General features: G+C 41.8%; 1 protein-coding gene across 1 annotated transcript in view; it reads right to left on the reverse strand.

Moving 5' to 3' along the window:
• Nucleotides 1-27,530, reverse strand: part of cubn (cubilin (intrinsic factor-cobalamin receptor)) — an 84,835-nt gene that overhangs the window by 33,083 nt on the left and 24,222 nt on the right. Inside the window, exons 25-36 of the mRNA XM_085467498.1 lie at nucleotides 9,784-9,965; nucleotides 8,562-8,718; nucleotides 7,803-7,993; nucleotides 5,883-6,042; nucleotides 4,480-4,661; nucleotides 3,704-3,872; nucleotides 3,227-3,408; nucleotides 2,041-2,194; nucleotides 1,710-1,826; nucleotides 1,481-1,594; nucleotides 833-961; nucleotides 559-691 (exon numbers count right to left, since the gene is read on the reverse strand). Of these exons, the coding sequence (XP_085323624.1) occupies nucleotides 559-691; nucleotides 833-961; nucleotides 1,481-1,594; nucleotides 1,710-1,826; nucleotides 2,041-2,194; nucleotides 3,227-3,408; nucleotides 3,704-3,872; nucleotides 4,480-4,661; nucleotides 5,883-6,042; nucleotides 7,803-7,993; nucleotides 8,562-8,718; nucleotides 9,784-9,965 (1,870 nt within the window). The remainder of the gene's footprint in view (nucleotides 1-558; nucleotides 692-832; nucleotides 962-1,480; nucleotides 1,595-1,709; nucleotides 1,827-2,040; nucleotides 2,195-3,226; nucleotides 3,409-3,703; nucleotides 3,873-4,479; nucleotides 4,662-5,882; nucleotides 6,043-7,802; nucleotides 7,994-8,561; nucleotides 8,719-9,783; nucleotides 9,966-27,530) is intronic.

The raw sequence follows: 27,530 nt of genomic DNA on the forward strand, positions 1-27,530 counted from the left end.
TAAATGGTTGGGTGTGTTAATTTTTGAGACACTAATTTGTGCTCCAGGTGGTTCTTAAATAAATATGTTCTAACTACTATCTAAAACGTTATAGTCAAACCTTTCATGGTATATGATAAGGTCTTATACATTGCTTTTCTACTCTACTGGAAGATCTTATACAACATTCATCCATTCATACAAGCACCTTTTTTCTATACCTAATGACTCTATTATGATTCAGCTGAAAAACTATGTTGTAACTTACAACATAACCATAAGTCTGTAAGCCAGAAGTATAAATCAGGCATAAGTGCTTCCTGTCTTACATTCACACACATTTATACTCATTAACACATCAGAGAGCAACTTGGTATTCCTCCTTACTCATGCAGACTAGAGAAGCCAGAGATTGAACCACCAACCCTCTGATTAGTAGATGACCCCCTAAAGCCACTCCCACGGATAGCCAGTCAACTAGTAATGCCTGTCTATGGAATACTGCTGATAGGAACTTATTTACAAGCTAACTCTGATAGATTCTTCCAAAGTCAAAAAATCATGCTTAAATTGACTAACATAAACGAGAGCTGGATGCGGTTTCCTGGTGAACTGCGGATGGTCCACACACATTCCACATTAGGTGGATAAGCATCTGGATAGTTAGGACTGTTAAATGCACCAGTCTCCATCACAAGATCTCCTCCACAACCTGAGTAAAGGAAATAAAAAGAAAAAACCTGGATATCTTGTCCGTAAGAGTGTGTATGCATGATAGTAACGTGATTTTTAATTGGTTTTGATCATTTCTTATTGTGTGTGGATATAAGCAGTGTGACCCAGTATGACTTACTAGAAGTGGAGCCCGAGTAGGCAGCTCTGAAACCCTTTCTGGAGTAGGACTGGTCAGAGATGAATTTGACTACCAAAGAGTTGCTGAAGGATGTCACTGGGTGAGGTATTTCAGATCCACAGTAGCGCCCTAACAAAAGACAACATTAAGTTGTAATTTTAACATAAAGTTAATTTCAAAAATGTTAATTCTTTTTCACTTGGCTATCATTGATCTGAATTGTCATAATTTTTCCAGAGAGAACACATCCATAAAACCTGTGCTTATTTTGGTTGGTAGACTATTCGCTCCCTTATTGGGTCTGCTCATTTTTCTACTGCTAATTTGCACTGCTCCTGGTAGAATGCCATTCATTGTTGAAATGAAATAAAGATTGTATTTGAGCCAGTGAAATTAAATGCAACATATTACATTACAAGAATATCCAAACCAGGTGAAAAAGGCATTGTCACAGAACGACACCAACCTTATGTGGAAACTGGGCTGATAAAAAGGCGCTGTGGTCTGATACTCAATAGGATATTGTTTTCAGGATTCAGCACATCTCTTCTCTTATGATTAGAAAGGTTAGCTTAGGCAAGCACCACCCTTCTAAACCTAACTCTTACCAAAAACAGACAAGCAAAGACACATATAGTGAATATTTACCTATAGTAGGTGAATCGTAATTGTCTCCGTCCAAGATCTCCAAGAAATCGTGAGAACAATTGGCAAAGATCATCTCTAAGTCAAAGTCAGTGAATGAAAGGGTCACGTGGTTTACTGGGCACAAAAAGACAAGTCAGTGGTTATTGGAACAGTTTGCATCTCAAGTTTTTCTATATGAAATATATAAAAGAATGACATTTTCTAGTCCTCTTTAACTAAAGCAACTCACATGGTTCCTGTGCTCTAATGATCCAACTACAGTTCTGATTAGGTGGGTATTGTGCTGGATACCTTGGTGATGCAATGGCCCCACCATTATCATCTGTTACAATCGTTGCACCACAAGCTGTTGAAAACAAAAGTACATTGTCACCTGCACTCTGGCTTTGGCAACCAGAACATGGAGATCAAGCTGTTTGCAGCTAAAAAGGAGGAAAACTGAACTGAAAACTGAAGCAGTCTTCTCTGATGTAGCAGGGACAGAGGCATGAGTGGACAATCCCACTACAGCAGACAAATTATATCAGTGTTCAAGTGCAAAGAGGTTAAAGAAGACTGACCCTCAGAGAAGCGAGCGCTGAACCCACGGTGGTTGCCACTGGAGTCTGACCTAAAGCGAACATAAATTGTGTTCTGGGTGGAAGTGAAGGGAGGAACACTGGAACCACACACACGACCAAGCAGAGGAGAAGATGAGGTTGGACCATCATGGATCTACCAATGGACAAGCATATGTTTTCAGTAAAACTGTGGTTGTGTTGGCACATAATAAATGAACAAACAAATCACTTTTCATGCATCTATTTTCATAAATTTTGAGCACAGAAAACACCTTCATATTGACTGGGGTGCACATTAGTTCTTACGTGACAGCTTAGTCAAACTACGCCATGATGCAAAATGCACATATCTCATTAAAAAAAAAGAATATTGATGGGTTTATGATTAATTGATACAAAAACTTCATTTTTAACTGTATTTGCTTGCATACTCTGAGAAGTCCTGTAGAAGTCCTGCAAAAATATACTGAGTATACAGATATATATGGGGTGAAGGTGGCTGTAGCTCAGGTGGTAGAGCGGGTCACCTACTAACTGGACGCTTGGTTTTTCAGCCCCAGTCTACATACTAAATATCCTTGGGCAAGATACTAACCCCATGCTGTTCTCTGATGCATCCATCAGAGTATGAATGTGCATAAATGTTAGATAGGAAGCACTTAGAAACAGTGTAGAAAAAACTGCTGGTGGAAGTGGAATTTAATCTTAAGAGATAGAAAGACCACCCCACAGGGGAGTGGGGATTTTTTTTATACATATCTCTTGTCTCCCTCCCTCAGAGCTAACTAAGGAGTGCAATTTGCTATTGATAAGCTGGACTTTGTATTACTTTACTTGTTGACTCGGACTTGTTTTTTTTGGTCTTACATGTATGCATGTTACATGTGATTTTATAATTTGTTATTCTATGATGGTTTGCATCAAATAAAATAAAAAATAAAAGTTACATTAAAAAAATTCAGAAAGAGCCTAATTGTCTTGAGTCACACCGAATGGAAGTGTATAGATTAATAAATCAGGCACAAGAATGAAAAGTTCACTGTGGACTTTCTTAGTTTGCTGGCTTTTCAAGCAGTGATAGTGCTTTTGCCTGTCTTTGCCTTGTCAGCCTTAGATACAGCACACAGCAACAACCAAAGACAGCTGCTTTAATATTGCACCAACCAGTTGCTATTCAGTCACTTACAGCCACATAGTCAAAGTTACAGCTGCTGTGATATTCAATGTCCAGGTCTGTAAAGTTCAGAAAGACACGGTGGTTGGGATCCACGCTGATGACCCAGGAACAATCCACATTGTTTGGATAGCTGTTGGGATACAAAGGAGAATGGATTTCCCCTGAAGGTGCTGTGACTGGGCCTCCACAGCCTGCAAGAAGAAAGAGAGTTTATTAAAACCTACAGAGTACTGTATATATACATAAACTCTTAAGGCTTTGTAATTTAAGATGGAAGAAAGATAACAGGTGGTGAATTGTCAGCAGTCAAAAACTATTTCAGTAGTAACAACTTCAATCCAGTTGAGACTACAACAGCTACATTTCTGTAAAATATTGCACCCAGCTACAAAGTCTATAATCAAACTGCAAAACCCAAAGCTCTGATGCTGCATCCAGAAGAAGCATGCAGAGCTGTAAAAGCTGTATTTAATGATGCCTACCCACCTCCCTGGACTTCAGTCCAGCTTGCATTGAATCCTCGACCACTGACATAGGCATCAGATTTGAAGCGCACAGTGAGAAGGTTGCCAGTGCTGGAGACATGCATTGGGGTGGATGTAGTGCTGCATAGCTTAGCCAGCTGTGGGGCTGACAAGTCTGGCCCTCCATAAACCTGAGGAGAAATGACATCAATTCAATAAATAATCAAATGAAAAGGAAATCAAGTCAACAACCAGGTCAATTTATTGCCTTCTGCCATGAACCCCAACCAATCACAATAGTTTCAGTCAGGGGCGTCATTTCCAGGGGGGTTAGGGGGCTTATGACCCCCCCCCCCCCCCCCCCCCAATAATCATCATCAATCATCAAATCTCAAATATTAATCACTCTCTGACCAAAATTCACTGAACCAGCAGCAAAAGAAGATCAAAACTACGCTTCACGGTTGAACAACATCGTCATGAATTTCCTCTGACTTTGGCTGTTTTGCTTCCACTATGATAAAATCGCACTTCCTGCACAGCTCTCTCTCTCTCTCTCCCAGTGAACTGAGAGAACAGTTTCCCGTCTCAAATCTCTGTTTTCTGCATTATTCGCTTGCTTATTACGCACCAGTCTACTGTTGTGTACAGTGCTGTCGGCCACTGTTTTTGTGGGGGGTTTTGTCATTCAGTGCTTAATTCAACTGAACTGAATTAAAATTATATGAGTTTTGTCATGAATTCAGCTTTTGGTATGTTTATGAACTGACTACTACTAAGCCAACGTCTGTGTCTTACCTCCAGCACATCATAGTTGCAGTCTTGGTGGTACTCAACATCAAATTCATGGATGGTGATAGTTATACTGCTGCCAGCTGATGTGGTGATATACCATATACATTCTCTGTTATCTGGATATCTGTTAGGGTAGCCTGGGCTGCTGAAGGAGCCACTGGGACCAGAGAGATCCCCACCACAACCTGCAGGGACAAAGAAATCACTAAATCATGCATCAAATTAGTATTATTTTGTTTCAGTAATTATTTAGACTAAACAACACTTTTAATAAAGAGATTTTCACAGCACTTTTGTCAGCAGAAGAAAGGAAGGTGAAGAGAAAGCATGAGAAAAGATGCAATAAAGCACGCATTAACTCTTATCAAAACCAGAGATAAAAACCAACAGCCAGCTGACAAGTGTAGTATAAACTTAAAACTGCCTTTATAGTATACCGTCAAAGAAAAAACTACCTCCACTACCTGCAAAAGTCACACCTTCTCTCTATATGTGTGACAATCTGAAGAGACAAAGGAGATGTAGTCCTCAAATTCTTTAATTCTCACTCGCTTTTGCAACTTTGTACTTTTGTGTTACTCACAGCAACAACTCTAACTCATTGTTAGTCCATTTAAAAAACTCGATGCTTTTCCTCGACATTTTGCCGCGACGATTCAAAGAGCCGGAAAGTAAATAAGCGGCAGACAGAAATGAGGCAGGTCGAATCGTCTTGCGTTTCATGCATGCGCAGTAAGTGTTTTCGGCTGTTTCAATGTGGACGCACATCTCTGTGAAAACAACTGAAAAAGATAGTGTGGACGCGAAGCGTTTTCAGACGCCGTTTTCAAATCTATCTGGGCTAGTGTGGACGTAGCCTCAGTGTGTGGATGCACCTCGGTATATGAGATGCAGTACTTCTATTATTAGTCAGCGTTTAGTTACAATGGTCAGTTGTGCTGGAGAGTGTGCAGAGTGGTTGATTTACTGGTTGACATTCCTGCTCTCACTTGCGGCCATGATCTCTCGATAGTGAAGGAAAAAATAAAATTGTGAAAACTGATAGATGAAATGAGGATGTCAGAGATCTTCCTTATTGATAAGGTGATAAGTTTGATCGGGAAGGACTCAGTGAAGAGTGAAAACTCCTCCACATGTGGTGGTTTGGCCAACACACCAGAATGCCTTCTTGATGGCTTCAAGGTGAGGTGTGTTGACCTAGGAGGAGACCCCAGAGCAGATCCAGAACACGCTAGAGAGATTAGATCTCTGTGCTAAGTTAGTAGCACGTATTTAAAAATACAAAAATTCAATTTCATTTATTTATATAAATGTTTTAAAAACTATTTTAAATACTATAGTACACAGTATGTTTGTAATGGTTCTCTTGATCTGGTCTATAACAATCAAATATATTTCCCTCTTACCATTTTGGTACCACATCATCTGGAAGCCTGATGTCGAAACAGTTGAATCAGTTCTGAACACAATGTTGAGGGCTGAGCTTGTAGTGCTGCCGGCCGGGGGAGGAGTGTATCCACAGAATGTGCCAATCAGAGGCGCTTCTTGGTTAGGTCCATCATAGAGCTAGGGCAAGGATATACAGAGAAAGCAGAAAGTATGCACTGAAAATGGGCAGGAATGCCATGCTAATTTGGGGCTTGCTACGATTTCTTTGAACTGTTCTTTTTCCAGTGTGGAATGATTGCACAGCATACATAATTAATTATGTTTAAAAATTGTTTGGCCATTCTAGTGTATAGCGCAGTGGTCTGTGACCACAGTAAAGCATTCCCCTTCCACTTGGCATCGCCGCCTTTCTAGGCCATACCAGAGCCAAACACTTCTCAGTGGCAGAATTCTTAAGTTCTGCCTACTCTATTCACAATATCACTGCAATTCCCCAGTACTTCCTCTTTTCCAAACTCATGCTCCCAGGCCTACATCACTGGCATCGGTGATGACCCCGGATGAATGGGGAGACCAGACAGGTCTTGAAAAGAAGTCTGACATACATCCTTTGCGTTGCAATTCATTCAGTGGTTCAGACAGTTGTGAAAAATTGGGAACAATCTGGTAGTATGAGCCAGCCATGCAAGGAAACCTTTGATCTCCTTTGATGTTAATTGGAAATGACACGATGTGACCAAGGAATCTGAAATATGTTCTGAAAAGGTTGGAGTTTTTCATATTGACAGTCAGCTTGGCCTCCTGGAGCTTTTGGAATAGTGTGGGGATGCCCTCATGGTACTGTTCCCATGATGATGAATAGATGATTATGTCATCCAGATAATAGGTTATTTCCATTAGTTACTGGAAGGTTGCTGGTGCATAGACTGAAGGCTATGACCTTGATTTGATATAATCCTGCAGGAAAGGTTAAAAACAGTCTTATCTCATCTATTCTCCATCTGGCACTGCCAGTATCTATTGTCCATGTCAATAGTGGAGAAGACTCAAGGCAGCCAGGGAGTCTAGCATTTCCTAAATGGTGGTCAAAGGGTGAGCATCTGTCTACATGACCACACACTGCTTTATGTAATTAACACAGAAACAGGGCTTCCTACTTTTGAGATGAGGGTCGCAGGTGATGTCCAAACAGGTGAGAATAATTCAATGATGTTTCCCGCTGACATTTCCTCCACTAGCTCGTTCATTATTTTGAGTTTTGCTCAGACGACTCAGTGTTCAATGGGCACTTCCCAGGTGACAACGATTTAAGGAGTTAGCAGATAAAGAGGTGTAGAGAGAATTTTCTCCTTAACATCACAGATTTCCTCAGTCACACTGTGACATGTTTTTACATGTGCGAAATAACATCTGCCATTGAAGTCATTACAGCTCAGATTTCCTTTAGCATCTCTGACAGGTAACATTTAAAAACAGGCAAATTTCGTTTTCTGGTTGTTATCCTGCTGCTCTCCTTAAACTCATGAACCATGCAGCTTAAGTTCTTATAACTTTTTGTGGGTCTGCCAGAAGTTGCATAATGAGGACGTTTTATCATTGAAGGAGGGAAAAACAGATAATGTTAAAGTAGCAGTCATTTAAAGCAAATCATTAACTCACAAAATGTTGAAACTTATTTCAGCAGCCAATTTATAGATGTTTATTTTATTGGGATAGTTGCAAATTTTAGTAACTGTTATCTTTAGTTAATGTCACATAATAAAAAACCAAAGGGGTCAGTTGTATATACAAGTATTTAAATTTTTGTAAACAAATTGGATTGAAAAGATGCACAAAATCAAATTTTGTTTATTTACAAACATGCCTGGTGAGAGTTTCGAGTCATTCTTTCTTTTATTTATTTTCTTTTATAATGTTGAGAGATGTGGATGTGTTACCTTAATGTAATCGAATGTACAAGCAGCAGAGGTGGCCTCTAGCTGGAAGGCTGTAAAGGTGTAGTTGACGGTATTTCCACCGCTGGCTTGGATTGTCCAGCTACACTGGCTGTTGTCCGGATAGTTGTTGGGAAAGTTCAGTGACTCGATCACTCCTCTGTGTTTGCCAGAGATCAAAACACTATTGCATTCTGAAATAAAGAAATATTGAACACAATAAGAAGATCACATATGGTATTCCTACTCCGATAAATGGAAATTATTAAAAAGAATATGTGCAGGATCATCATTATCATTTGTTAGCCATCTTTACAAGAACAAGAAAGTTATGTAATAGCATATATAGCAAACTCAAGTATTTTAGTTATCACTGATGATGACTAATTTTATCTGACCTTGTGGCCTGATGTTTTTATCCAACACTTCTATTATTTAAATTAGTGCTGTCAGTGTTAATCTAAATAAAATGACCTTAAAGCCATAACCGCATTAACGCAGTAAATCTCCGTTAGCGAGTTAGCGTGGATCGCCCTGTGCGCGGGGCTACATGGCACTAACGCGTAAACAAGCTGATGCCGTGTTAATGCGGTTATGGCGTTAACATCATTTTAACGAGATTAACGCTAAAAGCACTAATTTAAATACAATTTTGGCCATCTCTGGTAATATCTCATAAATTATCAGAATTGCTCCAAATCTTCGTAATTATTTAAATTCACAAACATAGATAATGTAAAGAAATAAAATATGTTTTCTTACGAGAAGTGTAGGAGGCAAGGAAGCCTCCTGCGTTGACGCTGCTGTCTGTGCGGAGTTTGACGTAGAGCTCATTGCTGGAAGAGTTGATGGTACTCGGCAGGTCACTGCCACACAGCTTGGCCAGTTGTGGAGCACTGCTGCTGTTGCCATCATGTACCTAACAGATACAGATAACAGAAACAAAATGAAATTTAGAAGTAAAATGAACTAAAGAAAAACAATTTCAATAATTGAAATTTTTGAAAGTGTTATTTTCAACACAGGGAGTAACAACTTGTTTACATATGTGTATGAAAAAAAAGCAAACAAAATCTAACAAAATATGCACTACTTTGTCATAATTACACCAACCTAAAATACTGGCAGCCACCAGTGCTACCCCTCTGCCTCCTAGTAGATACACTCATGGTATCACTTTCCAAATCAATTTCCAGAAAACTTGACCTCTAACCTTTGACCTTGATCTCATTGAGATTCAAACTCATCCAAGATTTTAAGTTGCTACACCTATGGTATCGATTTGAAAATTCTGTTGACTTCCTTCTTGCAGTTATTTTAGATTCTGAAATGTGCTTTAAAACTTCATTACCAGGATAGCTTTCTTCAGACTTGGGAATATCACCAAAATTTGACCCTTCCTGACTTGTCATTATGCTGAAAAACTAATGTATTTATCTCTGGTAAAGTGGGTCACTACAGTGCTCCCTTTGTTGGGCTTCCCCATAAAACTACAAATAGGCTGCAGGTTATCCTGAATTCTGTTTCAAGGTTATTAATGAAAACCAATGACAGAGAGCACATCAGTCCCCTCTTAGCAGAGTTATACTGGCTTCTAGTACTCATTAGAATAAAAACACCAAGAATGAACTAAACCTTGACTCCTTTTTCTCTCCTTTTTTCTCCAATCTTTTTTCATAATCTGATAAAGCCTCTGGGCTGAGTGTTGGCTTTCTCCGAGTCCTTTAGATCCCACTGACACCTCCAAGCAAGTTGTTTTATACCCTAAACTGAAAAAAACCTACTTCAGTCTAGCTTTGTAATGATTTTGTTGTTGTTTTCAAACACCAAGCTGAGTAAGCCTGCTGCGCATCCATGTTTATCTACAGTTATGTACATCCATTAGAAAATGTTTGAATATGCCCCAAAATGAAACGTTCAATTACTTTCATACTTTAGTCTTGCATAACAATGCAACCATATGACTTAGAGGTAGAATACTCACAGCCACATAATCATAATAACAGTTAGCATTAGATTCCAGATGGAAATCAGAGAAAGAGAGCAGGAGTTTGTTGCCCTGGTTGGTCCTAATGTTCCAGTAGCACTCAGCATTTGGGTGGTAGGGTAGCGGGTAGTTAGGAGAGGAGAATGCTCCAGATGCAGTTGTCAACGTCCCTCCACAGCCTTGGAACAAAGGATAAAATAAAACATGTAGATGAGGGGAAAAAAGACAGAAAGCATATTTTTATTTATTTATTTTTTTACATTTTACTGTTACAATCAAACTTGAAATGAAAAAGTACTGTTTTCTACATGCTGTAATTGTTGTACAGTAAAGGGTAAACATTTCTTGTTATTATTAAAGGTATGAAATAAAGTCTTGTGAAACATACCAACTGGTCAGCTGGCTTACGCCTTAGATAAGAAGATGGAAGTATAGCTAGACAATTCCCTCATAAGCTTCAATCAGCAGGTGGACTGTGGAGAGGGTCCTTTCAGTGTTTCAGGTCCTCTTTACAAAAAACTATATAACCTATATATAGTTTGAGACATTGTGGATGTTGGGTATAGAAGAATCCAGAGGTGGGACCAAGTCATTGTTTTGCAAGTCTCAAGTAAGTCTCAAGTCTTTATCCTCAAGTCTCAAGTCAAGTCTCAAGTCATGTCAGGCAAGTCAGAGTCGAGTCTCAAGTCACTGGTGTAAAAGTCCGAGTCAAGTCACAAGTCTGAAACTTTGAATTTCAAGTCCTTTCGAGTCTTTAAAAAAAAACGAAAAAATAATGTTGCAGTTATGCTAAATGTAAATATTAGACCATGTAATTTTAAAATCTGTGTTTTTCTCAACACATGACAAAATAGTGAACTTAGAAAATATACACAAATTGTGAAATTGCACCTCTTTAAAATGCAGCTCAATTAAACCTAGCTCCAAGAATAATTTTCACCGACAGTTCTGAGATAAGCTGCATGTTATTCTTGGATGCGGTTGTAGGACCGGCTTTAAAATCGCATGACAAAAATATCATACACATTAAAAAAAACTGTATCACCAACGTAGCCTGGACAACATTTGCTAGTTAGATGAAGTCAGCTATCTCATCTTAGCATATTTATATGCATATTTATAATTATACGCTTCTTGGAGTGAGTGCATACACTCATGAAGTTTAGTAACTTCAGGTCACTGCAACAAGCCCAGGTACAGTTTACCGACGGATGGGTGCAGGACCTTGAAATGCACCGTGTAGAACGAAAGACCATCGTACCTATCATAAGTTTACCAGTCTCACAAATCGTCGTCATAAATACACATTCCTTAACCGTTTATTAATAGGACCTTTGAGCTCAACGGTAATTAATTAGTAGTGGAAATAATTTCTGGTAGCGTTACAGAAATGTAGCAGTGACAACAATATTGTATGCTGTAATCACCGCGCGGATAGGAGGCGGCTGGCTTGACCGCGGCTCACAAATGACGGCTCACTTTACCGCAGTCTGTAATCGCACTGGGCAATTAGTGATACAAAAAACCTGTTTTATCCTGTGAATAAAAGTATATGTTTTTGTCAATGTACCATAATAACAGAAGCGAAACGCAATATTGTGTCAGGACAATTCACTATTTATGCACAATAAATAAAGGAGCATAGCGCGACAATTTCTGTTCAGCGCCAGACTTGCTTGTAACCTATATCACCAATTATGTTAAGAAAAATGACGCATTAACTACAACAGAAGACTGACCTTCGTGTAAATGCTTGGAGCAGACTAACCTGTGAGCTGGAGTGTTCTGGGACGTTATATTTGATCTTTGAATGGCTGCAATCCAGGCCATCCGTCGCGTCTTTGTTACTTCGGAAACATGGCTCGAACAATTTCTCTTCAACGACGTAATCCGATAACAACCGATCTCTTTACCCGTCGGCTTCCCGTGGCTGTCATGCGACCGGCTATTGCAGTTAATAATACAACAGCTTCTTGACATTTTTGTGTTTCTTTTTATCGCTGTGTGACTGATTTCAATTGAAAGCCTGCGTGCGCTAGTACCGCTTGCCACGAGTTCCCAGAATCCTTTGCGGTTCTACCCGTGAATGACGTCACATTTTCAATCTATATAATATGCATGTTAAATTTTATATTTGGGGTAAAATATCAAGTCTTTTCAAGTAAACCGGTTCAAGTCCAATTCAAGTCCCAAGTCATTGGTGTAAAAGTCCAAGTCAAGTCACAAGTCTTAGAACATTTTTTCAAGTCAAGTCTAAAGTCATAAAATTAATGACTCGAGTCTGACTCGAGTCCAAGTCATGTGACTCGAGTCCACACCTCTGGAAGAATCCATAGGTCCCTCATCCTATTCATGTAACCCCTTCAGCCAGGGTTACTTGTGTAGTAGCATTCCAACAATGACACACACACACATATATATATATATATATATATATATATACATACACTCAACAAAAATATAAACGCAACACCTTTGTTACTGCTCCCATTCCCCATGGGATGGACGTAGAGACCTAAAATTCATTCCAGATACACAATATAACCATCCCTCCCAAACAGTGGTCACAAATCAGTCCAAATGTGTGGTAGTGGGCACATCTGCCATATTGAGATAATCCATCCCACCTCACAGGTGTGCCACATCAGGATGCTGATCTGACATCATGAGTAGTGCACAGGTGTACCTCAGACTGCCCACAACAAAAGGCCACCCTGGAATGTGCAGTTTTGTCTCACAGCAAAATGCCACAGATGCCACAAGCAATGAGGGAGCGTGCAATTGGCATGCTGACAGCAGGAATGTCAACCAGATCTGTCGCCCGTGCATTGAATGTTCATTTCTCAACCATAAGCCGTCTCCACAGGCGTTTCAGAGAATATGGCAGCACATCCAACCGGCCTCACAACCGCAGACCTCGTGTAACCACACCAGCCCAGGACCTCCACATCCAGCAGGTTCACCTCCAAGATCGTCTGAGACCAGCCACCCAGACAGCTGCTGGAACAATTGGTTTGCACAACCAAACAATTTCTGCACAAACTGTCAGAAACCGTCTCAGGGACGCTCAACTGCATGCCCGTCGTCCTCATCGGGGTCTTGACCTGACTCCAGCTCGTCGCCGTAACAGACTTGTGTGGGCAAATGCTCACATTCGATGACGTCTGGCACGTTGGAGAGGTGTGCGCTTCACGGATGAATCATGGTTCACATTGTTCAGGGCAGATGGCAGCTGAGAATGTCCCAGTTCTTGCATGGCCAGCATACTCACCGGACATGTCACCCATTGAGCATGTTCGGGATGTGCTTGACCGGCGTATATGACAGCGTGTACCAGTTCCCACGAATATCCAACAACCTCGCACAGCCATTGAAGTGGAGTGGACCAACATTCCACAGGCCACAATTGACAATCTGATAGACTCCATGCGACGATGTGTTGCACTGCATGAGGCAAATGGTGGTCACACCAGATACTGACCGGTTCTGGGTCCCCAGACCCCCAATAGCGCAAAAAACTGCACATTCCAGGGTGGCCTTTTGTTGTGGGCAGTCTGAGGTACACCTGTGCACTACTCATGATGTCAGATCAGCATCCTGATGTGGCACACCTGTGAGGTGGGATGGATTATCTCAATATAGCAGATGTGCCCACTACCACACATTTGGACTGATTTGTGACCACTGTTTGGGAGGGATGGTTATATTGTGTATCTGGAATGAATTTTAGGTCTCTACGTCCATCCCATGGGGAATGGGAGCAGTAACAAAGGTGTTGCGTTTATATTTTTGTTGAGTGTATATATATATATATATATATATATATATATATATATATATATATATATATATATACACACAGTGGGGCAAAAAAGTATTTAGTCAGCCACCGATTGTGCAAGTTCCCCCACTTAAAATGATGACAGAGGTCAGTAATTTGCACCAGAGGTACACTTCAACTGTGAGAGACAGAATGTGAAAAAAAAAATCCATGAATTCACATGGTAGGATTTGTAAAGAATTTATTTGTAAATTAGGGTGGAAAATAAGTATTTGGTCACCTCAAACAAGGAAAATCTCTGGCTCTCACAGACCTGTAACGTCTTCTGTAAGAAGCTTTTCTGTCCCCCACTCGTTACCTGTATGAATGGCACCTGTTTGAACTCATCATCTGTATAAAAGACACCTGTCCACAGCCTCAAACAGTCAGACTCCAAACTCCGCCATGGCCAAGACCAAAGAGCTTTCGAAGGACACCAGGAAAAGTATTGTAGACCTGCACCAGACTGGGAAGAGTGAATCTACAATAGGCAAGCAGCTTGGCGTGAAAAAATCAACTGTGGGAGCAATCATCAGAAAATGGAAGACATACAAGACCACTGATAATCTCCCTCGATCTGGGGCTCCACGCAAGATCTCATCCCGTGGGGTCAAAATGATCATGAAAACGGTGAGCAAAGATCCCAGAACCACACGGGGGGACCTGGTGAATGACCTGCAGAGAGCTGGGACCAAAGTAACAAAGGTCACCATCAGTAACACACTACAACGGCAGGGAATCAAATCCCGCAGTGCCAGACGTGTTCCGCTGCTGAAGCCAGTGCATGTCCAGGCCCGTCTGAAGTTTGCCAGAGAGCACATGGATGATACAGCAGAGGATTGGGAGAATGTCATGTGGTCAGATGAAACCAAAGTAGAACTTTTTGGTATAAACTCAACTCGTCGTGTTTGGAGGAAGAAGAATACTGAGTTGCATCCCAAGAACACCATACCTACTGTGAAGCATGGGGGTGGAAACATCATGCTATGGGGCTGTTTTTCTGCCAAGGGGACAGGACGACTGATCCGTGTTAAGGACAGAATGAATGGGGCCATGTATCGTGAGATTTTGAGCCAAAACCTCCTTCCATCAGTGAGAACTTTGAAGATGAAACGAGGCTGGGTCTTCCAACATGACAATGATCCAAAACACACCGCCCGGGCAACAAAGGAGTGGCTCCGTAAGAAGCATTTGAAAGTCCTGGAGTGGCCTAGCCAGTCTCCAGACCTCAACCCCATAGAAAATCTGTGGTGGGAGTTGAAAGTCCGTGTTGCTCGGCGACAGCCCCAAAACATCACTGCTCTCGAGAAGATCTGCATGGAGGAATGGGCCAAAATACCAGCTACTGTGTGTGCAAACCTGGTAAAGACCTATAGTAAACGTTTGACCTCTGTTATTGCCAACAAAGGTTATGTTACAAAGTATTGAGTTGTATTTTTGTTATTGACCAAATACTTATTTTCCACCCTGATTTACGAATAAATTCTTTACAAATCCTACCATGTGAATTCATGGATTTTTTTTTCCACATTCTGTCTCTCACAGTTGAAGTGTACCTCTGGTGCAAATTACTGACCTCTGTCATCATTTTAGGTGGGGGAACTTGCACAATCGGTGGCTGACTAAATACTTTTTTGCCCCACTGTATATACATATATATATATATATATATATATATATATATATATATATATATATGGTGCAACGATGCACAAAATTCACGGTTCGGTTCGATACTTTGGTGTCACCGTTCGATATTTTTTCGATACAAAAAAAATTTTCATGCCTTTTTAGTTTGTCATTTATTAAAATTATAAATATATATTTTAACTCAAAAGTACAGTTTTTAAATTTAATGTTGCTGAAACAAAAGTAATTAAAAAAATAAATATATCTCAGGGCTCTCAAAATTTCAAAATCCCTGGTAGCCCTTCGGGCAGGGACTCTTCAGTTTTTGGTAGTCCAAAATAAATGTAAGTAGCCCGAATAAAAAGGAGAGCAATTTTTTTGATTGATGTTTTGTTTCCTTTACAATATTATACATTAAAGTGTAATATTGTAAAGGAAACAAAACATTAATCAAAAAATTGTTGAAACACAAATTACAACATTGTATAAAAATTACAATCATCAACTCAAATACTTGGTTCTAATTGAACAGAAATTTCTATGAACTTGTAAGAACTGTGTAGGACATGAATCAGTCTGTGTCAGATCCTGAATTTGAAATTTCCACTGAAGTCACGGGTAAGAGACAAGTGGAACCAAGATCGAGGCCATTTGCTTTTTGAAGTTTGCAAAGACTGCTAAATTTTGCCAGTGGTAGTTCACTCTTTGCAACATAGTACGCTGTTCTAAACTGATTTTCAGGTTTATTTTTAGTATGTTATTTGCAATTGGTGTTTGTTCTGGGAAAGATATTGCAGACTGAGCAATAATGCGTTTCTTGCATTTCTCATGGGTTCTAATGGGGGCCTTTCTTAAAATGACTGGTCCCAGTAACAAAGGCGCTTGTCGACTCAGAAATCGAGAGAAAACCAACAACACTGTTGTAACTTTATGCAGTGTTGCTCCAACTGCCCGTGTAGCGTGGGTTGTGGTCAACAATAACTTTAGACCAAGCACAGAGGACTGAGACGAGGCTATGGTGGAGGTCCGGACTTTTACTCCATAAGCTCAGAACACATACAATAACACAGTACCACCTACTGGTGGGAGGTAGTAATAGCTGCTGCTTATTACAATATACCACATCCCTCTTTTCCGAGATAAAGATACTACCTCTTAACTCCAATATTTTGTAACATAAATGCACCTTTTAAATCGTAGGAACATTAACAATATTATATTCTTGAGACATTAAGTAGAGCACACCTCAGATTGCTTGTCACTTGAGCAATGCAAATACACATCAGTGTAGTGTTTTGAAACAGATGAACACATGACAGATTAGATAAGACATGTCAAAATGAACATATGAAACATGACATATTTTCTCTCTTTTCCAACAAGACAGTTATCTAGCTTGTACAGAACAACGCAGGTACAGGATAGAGTGACTTTAAGTTTCCCAATCACTTAGTCTCTATACCTGGCAGGGCGTATTATTGCTCGGCCACTGCGTGTGTAACATGTGGGTGTGTTGTCCATACTTGCAGGACTAGAGTTTTGTGGGGTGTCATTTGCTGGTGGCTCCACTGGCTCTTGGGTGTGAACGGACAGTTCATCTGGGTCCATGGGTGTGTCCTTGAACAGACTTGGGTGTATTTTCCTCAGATGTCTCCTGTTCCTCCTGAGCACTTTACCATCTGGTGTTTGCACAGTGTAGGAGCGTGGTTCCTCTCGCCGATGAGTTACAACAGCTGGCTCCCAACCGCGCCTTGTTTGCATGTGCACAGTCTCGCCTGGGGTCAGAACAGGCAATGGTCTTGCGTGCTGATCATAGTGGCGTTTCCGCTTTGATTGCAACCTGCGCACTTTGTCGTGAATGTTCTGTGGGGTTGACTGCCTCAACACAGCACTGGTGCATGGCAGGGTGCTGCGGAGAACCCGTCCCATCAACATTTGTGCAGGTGACACACTAAGTCCTGTGACTGGAGTGTTCCTCAAAGACAACAGCACTAGATGTGGGTCTGTTCCAGTCCGTGCGGCTTTCTTAAGTGCATGTTTGACAGTCTTTATGGCTCGCTCCGCCATGCCATTCGAAGAAGGAAAGCCGGGACTGGAGAAAGTTAGCTTTATCTCCCAGGATGCTGCAAACGATCTCATCTCGTGGCTGGCGAATGGAACATGATCGCTCACTATCTCTTTGGGAATTCCGTGTCTTGCGAAGACTGATTTCATCTTCTGAATCACAGAGTGTGCCGTTTTGTCAGGTAAGTTAAGAACTTCTGGATATTTTGATAAATAATCCACTAACAAAAGATATGGATGATCGTTCAGTTCGAAGATGTCTGCTCCGATTTTCATCCATGGCAGCTCTGGAATCTGGTGTGGAATAAGCGGTTCAGCCTGGTTCTTTGGCTGCATTTGCTGGCATTGTTCACACTTTTCAAGCATGGTCTCTATGTCGCGTGACATGCCAGGCCAGTACAGCACTCTTCTCGCTTTGGCTTTTGTGCGCTGCACGCCTTGGTGGGCAAGGTGCAGCTTCTCCAGGATCACACGCCTGAAGCTTTGGGGTATTACGATCTTGTCCCCGATCATAATAATGTCATCGTGGAAACTGATATCGTGTCTCATAGGCCAGTAGCTGTGGAGTGTTTTGTCTAAACTCTTCCTTCTGGGCGGCCATCCGTTGAAATGTCTTTCGCGCACGGCTTGTAGTACGCTGTCTGCTGCCACTGCTTTTTTCAGGTCACACAATGTTTTCTCGCTCAATGCTGCTGTGGCCTCCAGAGCATACACAACTCTTTCATCATTTGCGTTTTCACTCACGTTTCCGTCGTCACTGGTAGTTGTGGCACGTGAGAGTGCATCGGCTATGAACATGTCTCTGCCGGGGGTGTATGTGACGGTGAGATCATATCTCTGTAGTTGCAGCAGCATTCCTTGTAGCCTCGCTGGTGCCTTGCATAGCGGTTTGCGCACTATCGCCTCCAGGGGTTTATGATCAGATTGCACTGTCACTGGTCTTCCATAGACATACTGGTGGAATCGTTTAGCGGCAAACACAATGGCTAGCAACTCTTTTTCTATTTGTGCATACCTTTTTTCTGTGTCTGTGAGTGCTCGTGACGCGTAACACACAGGTTGTCCGTCTTGTAATAGGCATGCGCCCAGCCCATCTTTTGAAGAATCGGCCTGCAGTGTTAGTGGTTTCTTGTGGTCAAATCTCAACACTGGAGCTTGTGTGAGCGTCGACTTGAGCGTCTGTAACGCTACTGTGTGATGTGGCTGCCACTGCCACACTGTGTCCTTCTTGAGTAGCTGTCTCAAAGGTGCTGTGAGCGATGCTTCATTTTGGATGTACTGTGCCAAAAACTTCGTCATTCCCAGCAGACGCTGAAGGCTTTGTTTGTCTTCTGGAGTCGGCATGTCGACAATAGCTTTGATCTTTGAAACATCTGCTTTCTGCCCTGCTGCTGTGATGATATGGCCCATGTATTTCACTGTGTCAACTTTGAACTGAATTTTGTCCTTGTTAAACTTCACGTTAGCTGCTCTTGCTTTCTCCATGACCTTCTGCAGGATTTCATCGTGTTCGTGCTCTGATGTAGCTGCAATTATCATATCATCTGCAATGATAAATACACCAGGAATGTTGCCGAAAGTCTCACAATTCTTTTGTTGAAAGACCTCGCTGGCTGATTTGATCCCGAATGGGAGTCGGAGGAAGCGATATCGGCCCCAAGGTGTATTGAAGGTACAGAGCTTTGATGACGGCTCGTCCAGCTTGATCTGCCAGTATCCATCTTTTTCATCCAAAATGGTGAAGATGGATTTTCCTGCTAGCTTGCTGCGAACGTCCTCGTGTGTGGGAATGGAGTAGTGCTGGCGTTTAACTGCTTGGTTCAGATCACAAGGGTCCAAGCACACCCTTAGTGTTCCGTTCTTCTTCTGTGTGGCGACAAGACTGTTGACCCAATCTGTAGGCTCATTGACAGGCATTATGACATCTCTGTTTTGTAAGTCCTGTAGCGTCTTCTTCAGCGCATCCATTATGGAGAGTGGCACGTTCCTGCATGCGTGAATCACAGGTGTTGCATTTGGGTCAATATGTATGTGGTGAAGTCCAGGGAACTCACCTAAGCCTGTGAACACATCAGCGTACATCTCCACAAGTTCTTCCGAGGTAGAAGGTGGTTTAGCTGATTTCGGTACAGAGGATGTCATGGCAAGGGTCTCAACTCGTTGCACCAGATGGAGCTCTTCACAAGCTTGTCCACCTAGGATCGGTTTATCTGCATGGCTTGATACAAGAAAGTCAAACACAGCCTTGTGCTTCCGTGCTTCACACTCAAGAGACACCACACCATCTGCACGTATGCGGGCTCCACCAAAAGCTATGAGTACAGTCTTTGTGGGCTGTAACCGAGGCATATCTGGTAACTCGTCATAAACTGATCTGGGGAGCACATTTGCGTCCGCACCTGTGTCTAGCTTGAAGGTGAGTGGTACGTCTCCGATTGTCACACTTTCATGCCATTTGCCAGTCTTGTGCTTGTCGCTGGATACCATGCCGATGTATAGTGAATCGCCATCAGTTTCAATGTTGTTAATAGTTTTTGTTTTCTTGAAGTGTCTACTCTTCTCTGCGCTAGCTCTGCACACTTTTGAGAAGTGGTTATTTTTCCCACACTTGTGACATGTTGCCCCATAGGCTGGACACTGTCGGAATGCGTGTTTGTTGCCGCATTTGTGACAAACTGTTTGTTTGTCGTTGCTCAGTTTGTTTTTACTGTGTCCTGATTTAATGTATCCTGGCATTTTTCTTAATGCGTCCACTGACGTGTCTTGGGCTGCAGTTATTGACTGCATGGCCTGAATCTGTGACTTGGCCACTTCTGCTGATCTGCATATTTCTATCGTCTTGCGCAGTGTGAGGTCGTTGTCACGAAGCAATCTCTCTTTTAGTCTTGCGTCACTTATGCTGAACACCAATTTATCCCTGATCATGTCGTCCTCATTGATCCCAAATTCACAACTTTTACTTCTCTGACGGAGTTCCGTGACATATCTGTCCACTGTTATATCCGCCGACATTGGGTATGACCAGAACTTGTGGCGTTCAAAAACAACGTTCTTTCGTGGACTACAGTATTCCTTAAACGTTTTCAAAATGTCCGCCATTGTCAGTGCGTCTCCGGTCGGGGTCACTGTGAGCGTGTTGTACACTTCAAGCGCTTCTTCGCCGATAGTGTGGAGAAGAATGGCTATTTTAACCTTTTCATCCTTCTCCAACGCACCCGTAGCAGTCATATACAGTCCGAATCTTTGTTCCCATCTGCGCCAGGTCTCAGATAAATTGCCTGTGAGCAGTAGCGGTGATGGTGGCTTGAATTGCTCCATGCCGTTAGCAATGGCTACTGTTAGCTAATCTACGGCTAGCTTACTCACGTCGCGGTCCCTGTTCACACGGTCTTGCCGACTTCTGACACCATGTTGTAACTTTATGCAGTGTTGCTCCAACTGCCCGTGTAGCGTGGGTTGTGGTCAACAATAACTTTAGACCAAGCACAGAGGACTGAGACGAGGCTATGGTGGAGGTCCAGACTTTTACTCCATAAGCTCAGAACACATACAATAACACAGTACCACCTACTGGTGGGAGGTAGTAATAGCTGCTGCTTATTACAATATACCACAAACACACCCGGCAGAACATTATGTTATTTACACGGGTGCACATAAGTGGTCCGCATGTGCGCATTCGCTGTCAAAATAAAAGACGCGCACTAGAGCTGGGCGATAGAACGATAACGATATGTATCGCGATATAACTTTTACTCGATAGAGAAATTAAGCTATCGCGATAGACCTCGCCGTTCTTGTCCTCTTAAAAAAAAAAAAAAAAAAAAAAGGTCAGCCAATCCAAATTAAGTAGCGCAGAGCCGAACCAATCACAGCCGCAGCGTCACGTCGCGTGACTTGTTACGTACAGCACAAGTGCCAAGCCGCACGTTTGTTTGTTTGGGAAGCAGCCAGCGGGTAATGGAGTCAGCGCGTAATGGAGGAAATGAGTGTGCCGACTAGAAAAATCAACCGAGCGTGACCGAAGAGAAAACAGATGATGGTTCCAATGCCGGAGAGATTGTCGAACGGAAGAGCCATAGAAGTTCCGTAGTGTGAAGGTATTTCGGCTATTTCAAGTCTGACAAAAAACAGAGTAGCGTTCACTGTAAATTGTGCCGAAAGCAAGTCTGGAAATACAGTAAACTGGTGCATGCGTCACACTGTGCGCCACGTTATTGTTTCGGTGAAATGAATTTCTACAATACTGTTACTGTTAATTCTACTCTCTGCAGTGTTTAAATGCTTACATATACACACAGTTAGTCCCTCCACACATACGACTCGGTTCTGCTTCTATGCCCCAGCTTGGTTTACTTTTTCCCACCGAGGCTTCTAGACTTCTGATTGGCCAACATTTCTGCACGGTTAGGAATCTAGCGCCACCTGCTGCTTTGGCATGTTCATAGCAGCGTTTTCTTTCATTTCTCCCTTTATGTGTGGACGGGATTATTTTTAAAACGAAAACGGAAAATCTCCGTTTTCAAAAATACCCGTGTACGTGTGGACGTAGCCTCAGTCTCTGACTGGAAGCGCTAATTTGTCATTCGGCTTTTGTCAGACTAAAGTAACTGAGAATTTCCTTTTAGTTCTCAGTTTATTGGATATTGACAAAAGTTAGTCAGTTTTGTCTGTTCTTCTGTAAAACAAACTAAGATTTATTTTTAGAATTAATATTTTGTTTCTAAGTGGAATTGACAATTTAGTCTGTTTCGTTTGTTCTATTTTGAAACTTAAACGCTTTAGCGGCTGCCTTTTGTGTAGTTTGCAATATTTGCCTTTATCTATCTGAAAAAGTCTCATGTTCCTTAAGTACATCTACCCTGTTGAACTTATTATGGGAAATAAATATTTAAATAAAAACAAGCTGCTGATTATTTCACATTTTACTTGTGAGCAACGGCACATTTAAATCTTACAAATATAGTTATTTGGCTTATATCGTGATAGATATCGTTATCGCCTGAAATGAAAAAAACATATCGTGATATGAAAAAATCTCATATCGCCCAGCTCTAACGCGCACCAGATAAGAAGTTGCAACGCGCGTTTGCGTCCATATAAAAAGCACTGTTTTTGTCCGCTAGAGTGGGATTTTCACGGCACATTCTGCACCACATCTCTGTGCGTTCATCATTTGTTTGAAGCCAGCTCACCTCCTGCAACCACTTTTCCGAGAATACGTGCTTCTTTTGTGGTTCGGACTCCTTCTGACATTTCTTTGGAGGTGGAGGAACACCAAAGTAATTGCTTAAAGGAGCTTCTTCGACATCTTTAAGAGTTCTAAACAAATGTCTGTCCTCCTCCAGAAAATCTTATGTATGCAAACACGCGTTGCAACTTCATATCTTGTGCGCGTTTTTGTTTTTTTTTTGACAGCGAATGCGCACCTGCGGACCACTTATGTGCAGCCCTGGTTATTTAGCTCATCATTTCGCAGCCACAGAAATGATTTTGTCCATGAAACCATAAAGCTGCACTTTCTTTTTGTCTTATAGTCTGATTTGTCATAACTTTTCCGTTTTGTGGTAAGCTTTTCTTTGGCTTTCACTTCTTCACCCTGACCTGTCTTATTTGGCTCAGCAGAACTGAAATATATATCCTGCTGCTTTTACACACACACACACACACACACATAACAACCTCTCATATGTTTAAGCTTGCTGCGGGAGATTTCACTTGTCATGTTTGCGTAGTAAGCTAACGATTGATAAGACGATGTCAGAGGAATTGGTGCACAAATTATCATCACTCACAGATCAGTGCTGTCGCTCTCTATACACAGTTCCCGCGATTGCAAAGTGAAAGCAAAAAACAAGCGCAAATTCAAACGCGATTTCAATATGTCACATATTGACAGCGGCTCATCGATGCCAATGACATAATTACCCAGCTACATTTCCGAAAGAATGCAAAAGCATTGACGGGCAGGGCAGAGATAGATTTTGGTAGCCCGACTGGAAAAATCGCTAGCCCCGGGACGTCGGGCTAGCGATATTGCGAGCCCTGTATCTGATTGAGGAATCACTCATCTTTGGAAAAGAGAGTTTATTACAGAGAAATGGCTCTTTCCAAAATAAAAGCTATACTACACGCTTCTTCTGGGCTGTATTCTCAGCAGCATATTGTAGCGGGTCAGGGCTGTTCGGCACCTGGACATTTGCAGGACTTTGTGTGGGGACGACTGACCCCTTAGGTGGGGGCTATGTAGCGGGTCAGGGCTGTTCGGGGTTCTGTTTGTACAGTTATGTTTTGTTTATGTTGCCATAGTGACGGGTGACGCCCTCTCGCTGCAACGGTGTGTCCTTCCGGGGTCAGAGGGCGCCCTGTGTGTTGTTGTTGTTGTTGCTGTGCGGTTGCCGCGCTGAGCAGTTAGCTAGCGGCAGTGTTCTTCTGCAGATGTCAATAAACGGCTGTGCTCCCTGGCTAGCTCACGGGAAGCAAGACCAAACGACACCTACGTCTCCACCTTGTCTGAGCTCGCCGAAATATTAAACATATCAGGTCCCCATAAGGAGAATCATGTGCTAACGGCTGTCTAAATGACTCGGGTAAAGTTTGTAGCATGCATGCTTGTTGTTTTTGTCTGCTTCCACTTGTCTTTGCACTAGGATGATGTCGGCGTAAATGTTCAGTCATATTCGTTGTGTTCCCACTAGTGCTGTCAGCGTAAATCTCGTTGAAATGACGTTAACGCCACAACACGGCAAATCTCCGTTAACGAGCTACCCCTGATCGCCCCGTGCGTGGGGCTAGACGGCCAACACGTTAACAAGCTAACTGCACTAACACACTAGTTCCCACCCATGTAATTGAGCATTGCGTGGCACATCCAACATACTGTTTTACTTTAGTCCATGACGCGCTTACCTTCAGGGTCATACGTCACATGAAGACCAAAATAATTCCAAACGCCAGATCAGGGGTCCGTTCTTCGTACCTCGCTAAGTAAGTTAGCTGGATTTGATTGTTGACGATTTCGCGTGATCTTGGATCGTTCGGTTCTCCGAAGCTCATCCGGGACTTGCTGTCATAGCAACAGATCCGTAAGCGTAAACCTGCTTAAGAGCAGGCTTACTTTATGTAAACAGGATTAGATCGCGGGAACTCAGGTATGTCCGCTTCATTTATACGAAAGCAACAGCGATATTTTTCCACTGTTTTTCCATAAATAAATATTATCAATGTAACTAAAGATAATGCAGTACTTGATTCTGTTATTGATTCCATACAGATACATACAGGTCATTTCCTAAAAAAGGGGAAATGTACTATTAATCATTCTATTTCATGTATTTGATTATTTCAGATGTAATTCATATTTCAGAGTAGTAATAGTAAATTACTTCATGTAATCAAGATGAGAGACCACGGCTATAAAAGCGAAGGTGGATTTGGGAAGTCTGTCGCAGCCATGTCCTGTCCGTATACGCGAGCCACCCATTGCGGAAGGTGCAAGATTGATAAGGAGAGTCCTCAGAATTCAGCGTATATTGCGGGATAGACAGGATCCTTTAGCTCAGCGCGACAGTGTGCTCATAGAGAGATATCGATTTTCCCGTGAGGGTATTATTCACTTAACCAACTTGTTGACGAGGGGGTGCAGGACCACCACCTGTCTTTTTTTTCTCTGCCCTTTTCTTGGTTGCTGTTATGAACAAACAAACAGATTATTTCAGGGTCTCTTTTCAAGAGACTAAAAGCAATATAAGTGATAAATATTACCATTCTGTAGAATATTCTTATATTTCACTTTTACTTGTTCCCATGTTCTAGTGGGTCCTGTTGTGGCTCTAATGTGAAAGAGGATATGATGTAATATAATATAATAAATTTACCCTACCGCCTACTGGTGTTGGCCAGAGGGGCCGATGGCACGATATGGCAGCCTGGCTTCTGTCAGTCTGCCCCAGGGCAGCTGTGGCTACAACCGTAGCTGCTTCCACCAGTGTGTGAATGTGAGAGTGAATGAATAGTGGCATTGTAAAGCGCTTTGGGTGCCTTGAAAAGCGCTATATAAATCCAATCCATTATTATTATTATTATTAAATTACTTACGAGTTTGATTTGTCAGCAACTTTCTGCCAGCCCTCTCTCCTTGCTTTTGCAGCCTTTGCAGTGTTCCCTTGCGTTTTAATTAAACTCTGAAACTCCTGAAATCCCTCACTCAAGAGTTCTTGCTCTGCTGCCGAAAAATACTGAGCACGCTCCTTCGACATTTTTGCCGACCAATCAAAGGGTTGCCGATCAATGTTTCTACTATCGATGCGTCGCCCCTGTTAAGCCACCCAGTGATCTCACATTACTTCATCCAGCTATACTAATCGTCAACAACAGGTGTGTTCGGAGAACCGGAATAGCGAGCTCAAAGTTGGCGCGATGATTTGATCTTGGATGTGTCATTTGATCTTGGATGTAGTAAGCGAGGTACGAAAAAACGGACCCCTGAATGAGGGTGGGGGAGGTTCAATTTGCCATGTTGCAAGTAGAGATGGACCGATCCGATATTACGTATCGGTATCGGTCCGATACTGACCTAAATTACTGGATCGGATATCGGAGAAAAATAAAAAATGTAATCCGATCCATTAAATATCACGAAAGCAGCTCACAAAACTTGCAACACGCCGTAACTCACCTCAGAACGAGCAGTATGCATCACGTGATAGAGCGGCTGTGGCATGCGGGACCTGTCGGTGGTCTGGATAGCATTTGGAGCTTCGCTAGCAACCCGGCATTTCATCTCCGACAAAGTTATCCCGAGAGAAGTAAAGCAAGTGTGTAAGTCCATCTCTGAATGTTTGTAAAGCATTCCTGCGTTAAGCTTAACAAGCGACTGCCTCTCCTGCTGCTACTTCAATCATGAAACTGCTTAATGATCAGCTGATCGGCTTTTCTGTGCGAGTCTGTGTCTCTAGTTTGCTTTTGGCCCACTTTGCACCAGAAAGAGGAAACCAGCGGCTGAACAACAGCAGCACGTTTAAGCTTGATGAGCTGTTGTTAGAATTTATTTAATATTACTTTCTACACCAGGATCTTTTTCTACGTAGCTGACGCTGGTAACTGTGCAGGGGCGGATCTAGCAAAGTTTAGCCAGGGGGGCCGATAGGGCATTAACAGGGAAAAGGGGGCACAAAGACATACTTTTCTTTCTTATTCTCATTTAAAATGTCGAGCTTTTAATAAATAATTATCTGACACCCAAAGTTTTAATTTGATGTAAAATGAATAGAAGTCAATTACTGTATATAGTAACTATTAAGTCTAATATATATACCCTAGTAAGCTATAGTACTTTTTCCTTTGGGAAGGTACCATCTGTGCAGTCTGCAATTTTGTTGAAGAAAGATGTTGAATCTATTTAATATTTCTTGAAAAATAATTGATTTCTGTGCATTTTTTTTCACACTGCATCAAATTAAGGTTGATTACGTCGATTAAGCATCATGAGGTGGAGCGTGAGGGGTGGTTCCCTATTTTTTATTTATTTATTTTTGTTGTTGCTGGGAGTTGGAACCCTATTAGTTAGGTTGCTTAATATATATGCTAAGTACTCTTTAAATTAAACCAGAATAGGGAGGATGGTGTAGGTTTAAGTTTATTAGATTGATCAGTATTGCTGAACTATGAAATATTTTTTTTTTGCATACAGGTATAACAGAATAGCTTTAGTGTAGTTGTTGTTTTAAACTTGAGTATGAACTTATACAAAATGCAGCAAGATATTTAAAAAACAGTTTTGTTGATTAAAAAACACTATATCGGATTCATATCGGTATCGGCAGATATCCAAATTTATGATATCGGTATCGGTATCGGACATAAAAAAGTGGTATCGTGCCATCTCTAGTTGCAAGGAGAGCTTAACTTCTGTCTCGCTAGCTTGCCCTGCGCTCTTCCTTCTGACGATGCTGTCTGTGTGGAGCGCTCAGTGGATCTGCGCTCGACAGTGCAGCCTAGGCGGAGTAGTCGAACGCAGATTCACTGAGCGCTCCACACAGACAGCATCGTCAGAAGCAAAGTTGATAAAATAAATTACAAATTTTGTATTGTTCGATACATATGTGTACCGAACCGAAAGCACTGTATCGAACGGTTCAATATCGATACGAGTATCGTTGCACCCCTAATAATAGGACCAGTAATACCCGCAATTCTAGAAATGCTCTCACCCAGTAGTTGTAATTATAAT

This window comes from Copadichromis virginalis, linkage group LG9 (assembly GCF_057382275.1).
Source record: "Copadichromis virginalis isolate Kocher_CV1m ecotype Utaka linkage group LG9, C_Virginalis_male_GT1.1, whole genome shotgun sequence".
Taxonomy (NCBI): domain Eukaryota; kingdom Metazoa; phylum Chordata; class Actinopteri; order Cichliformes; family Cichlidae; genus Copadichromis; species Copadichromis virginalis.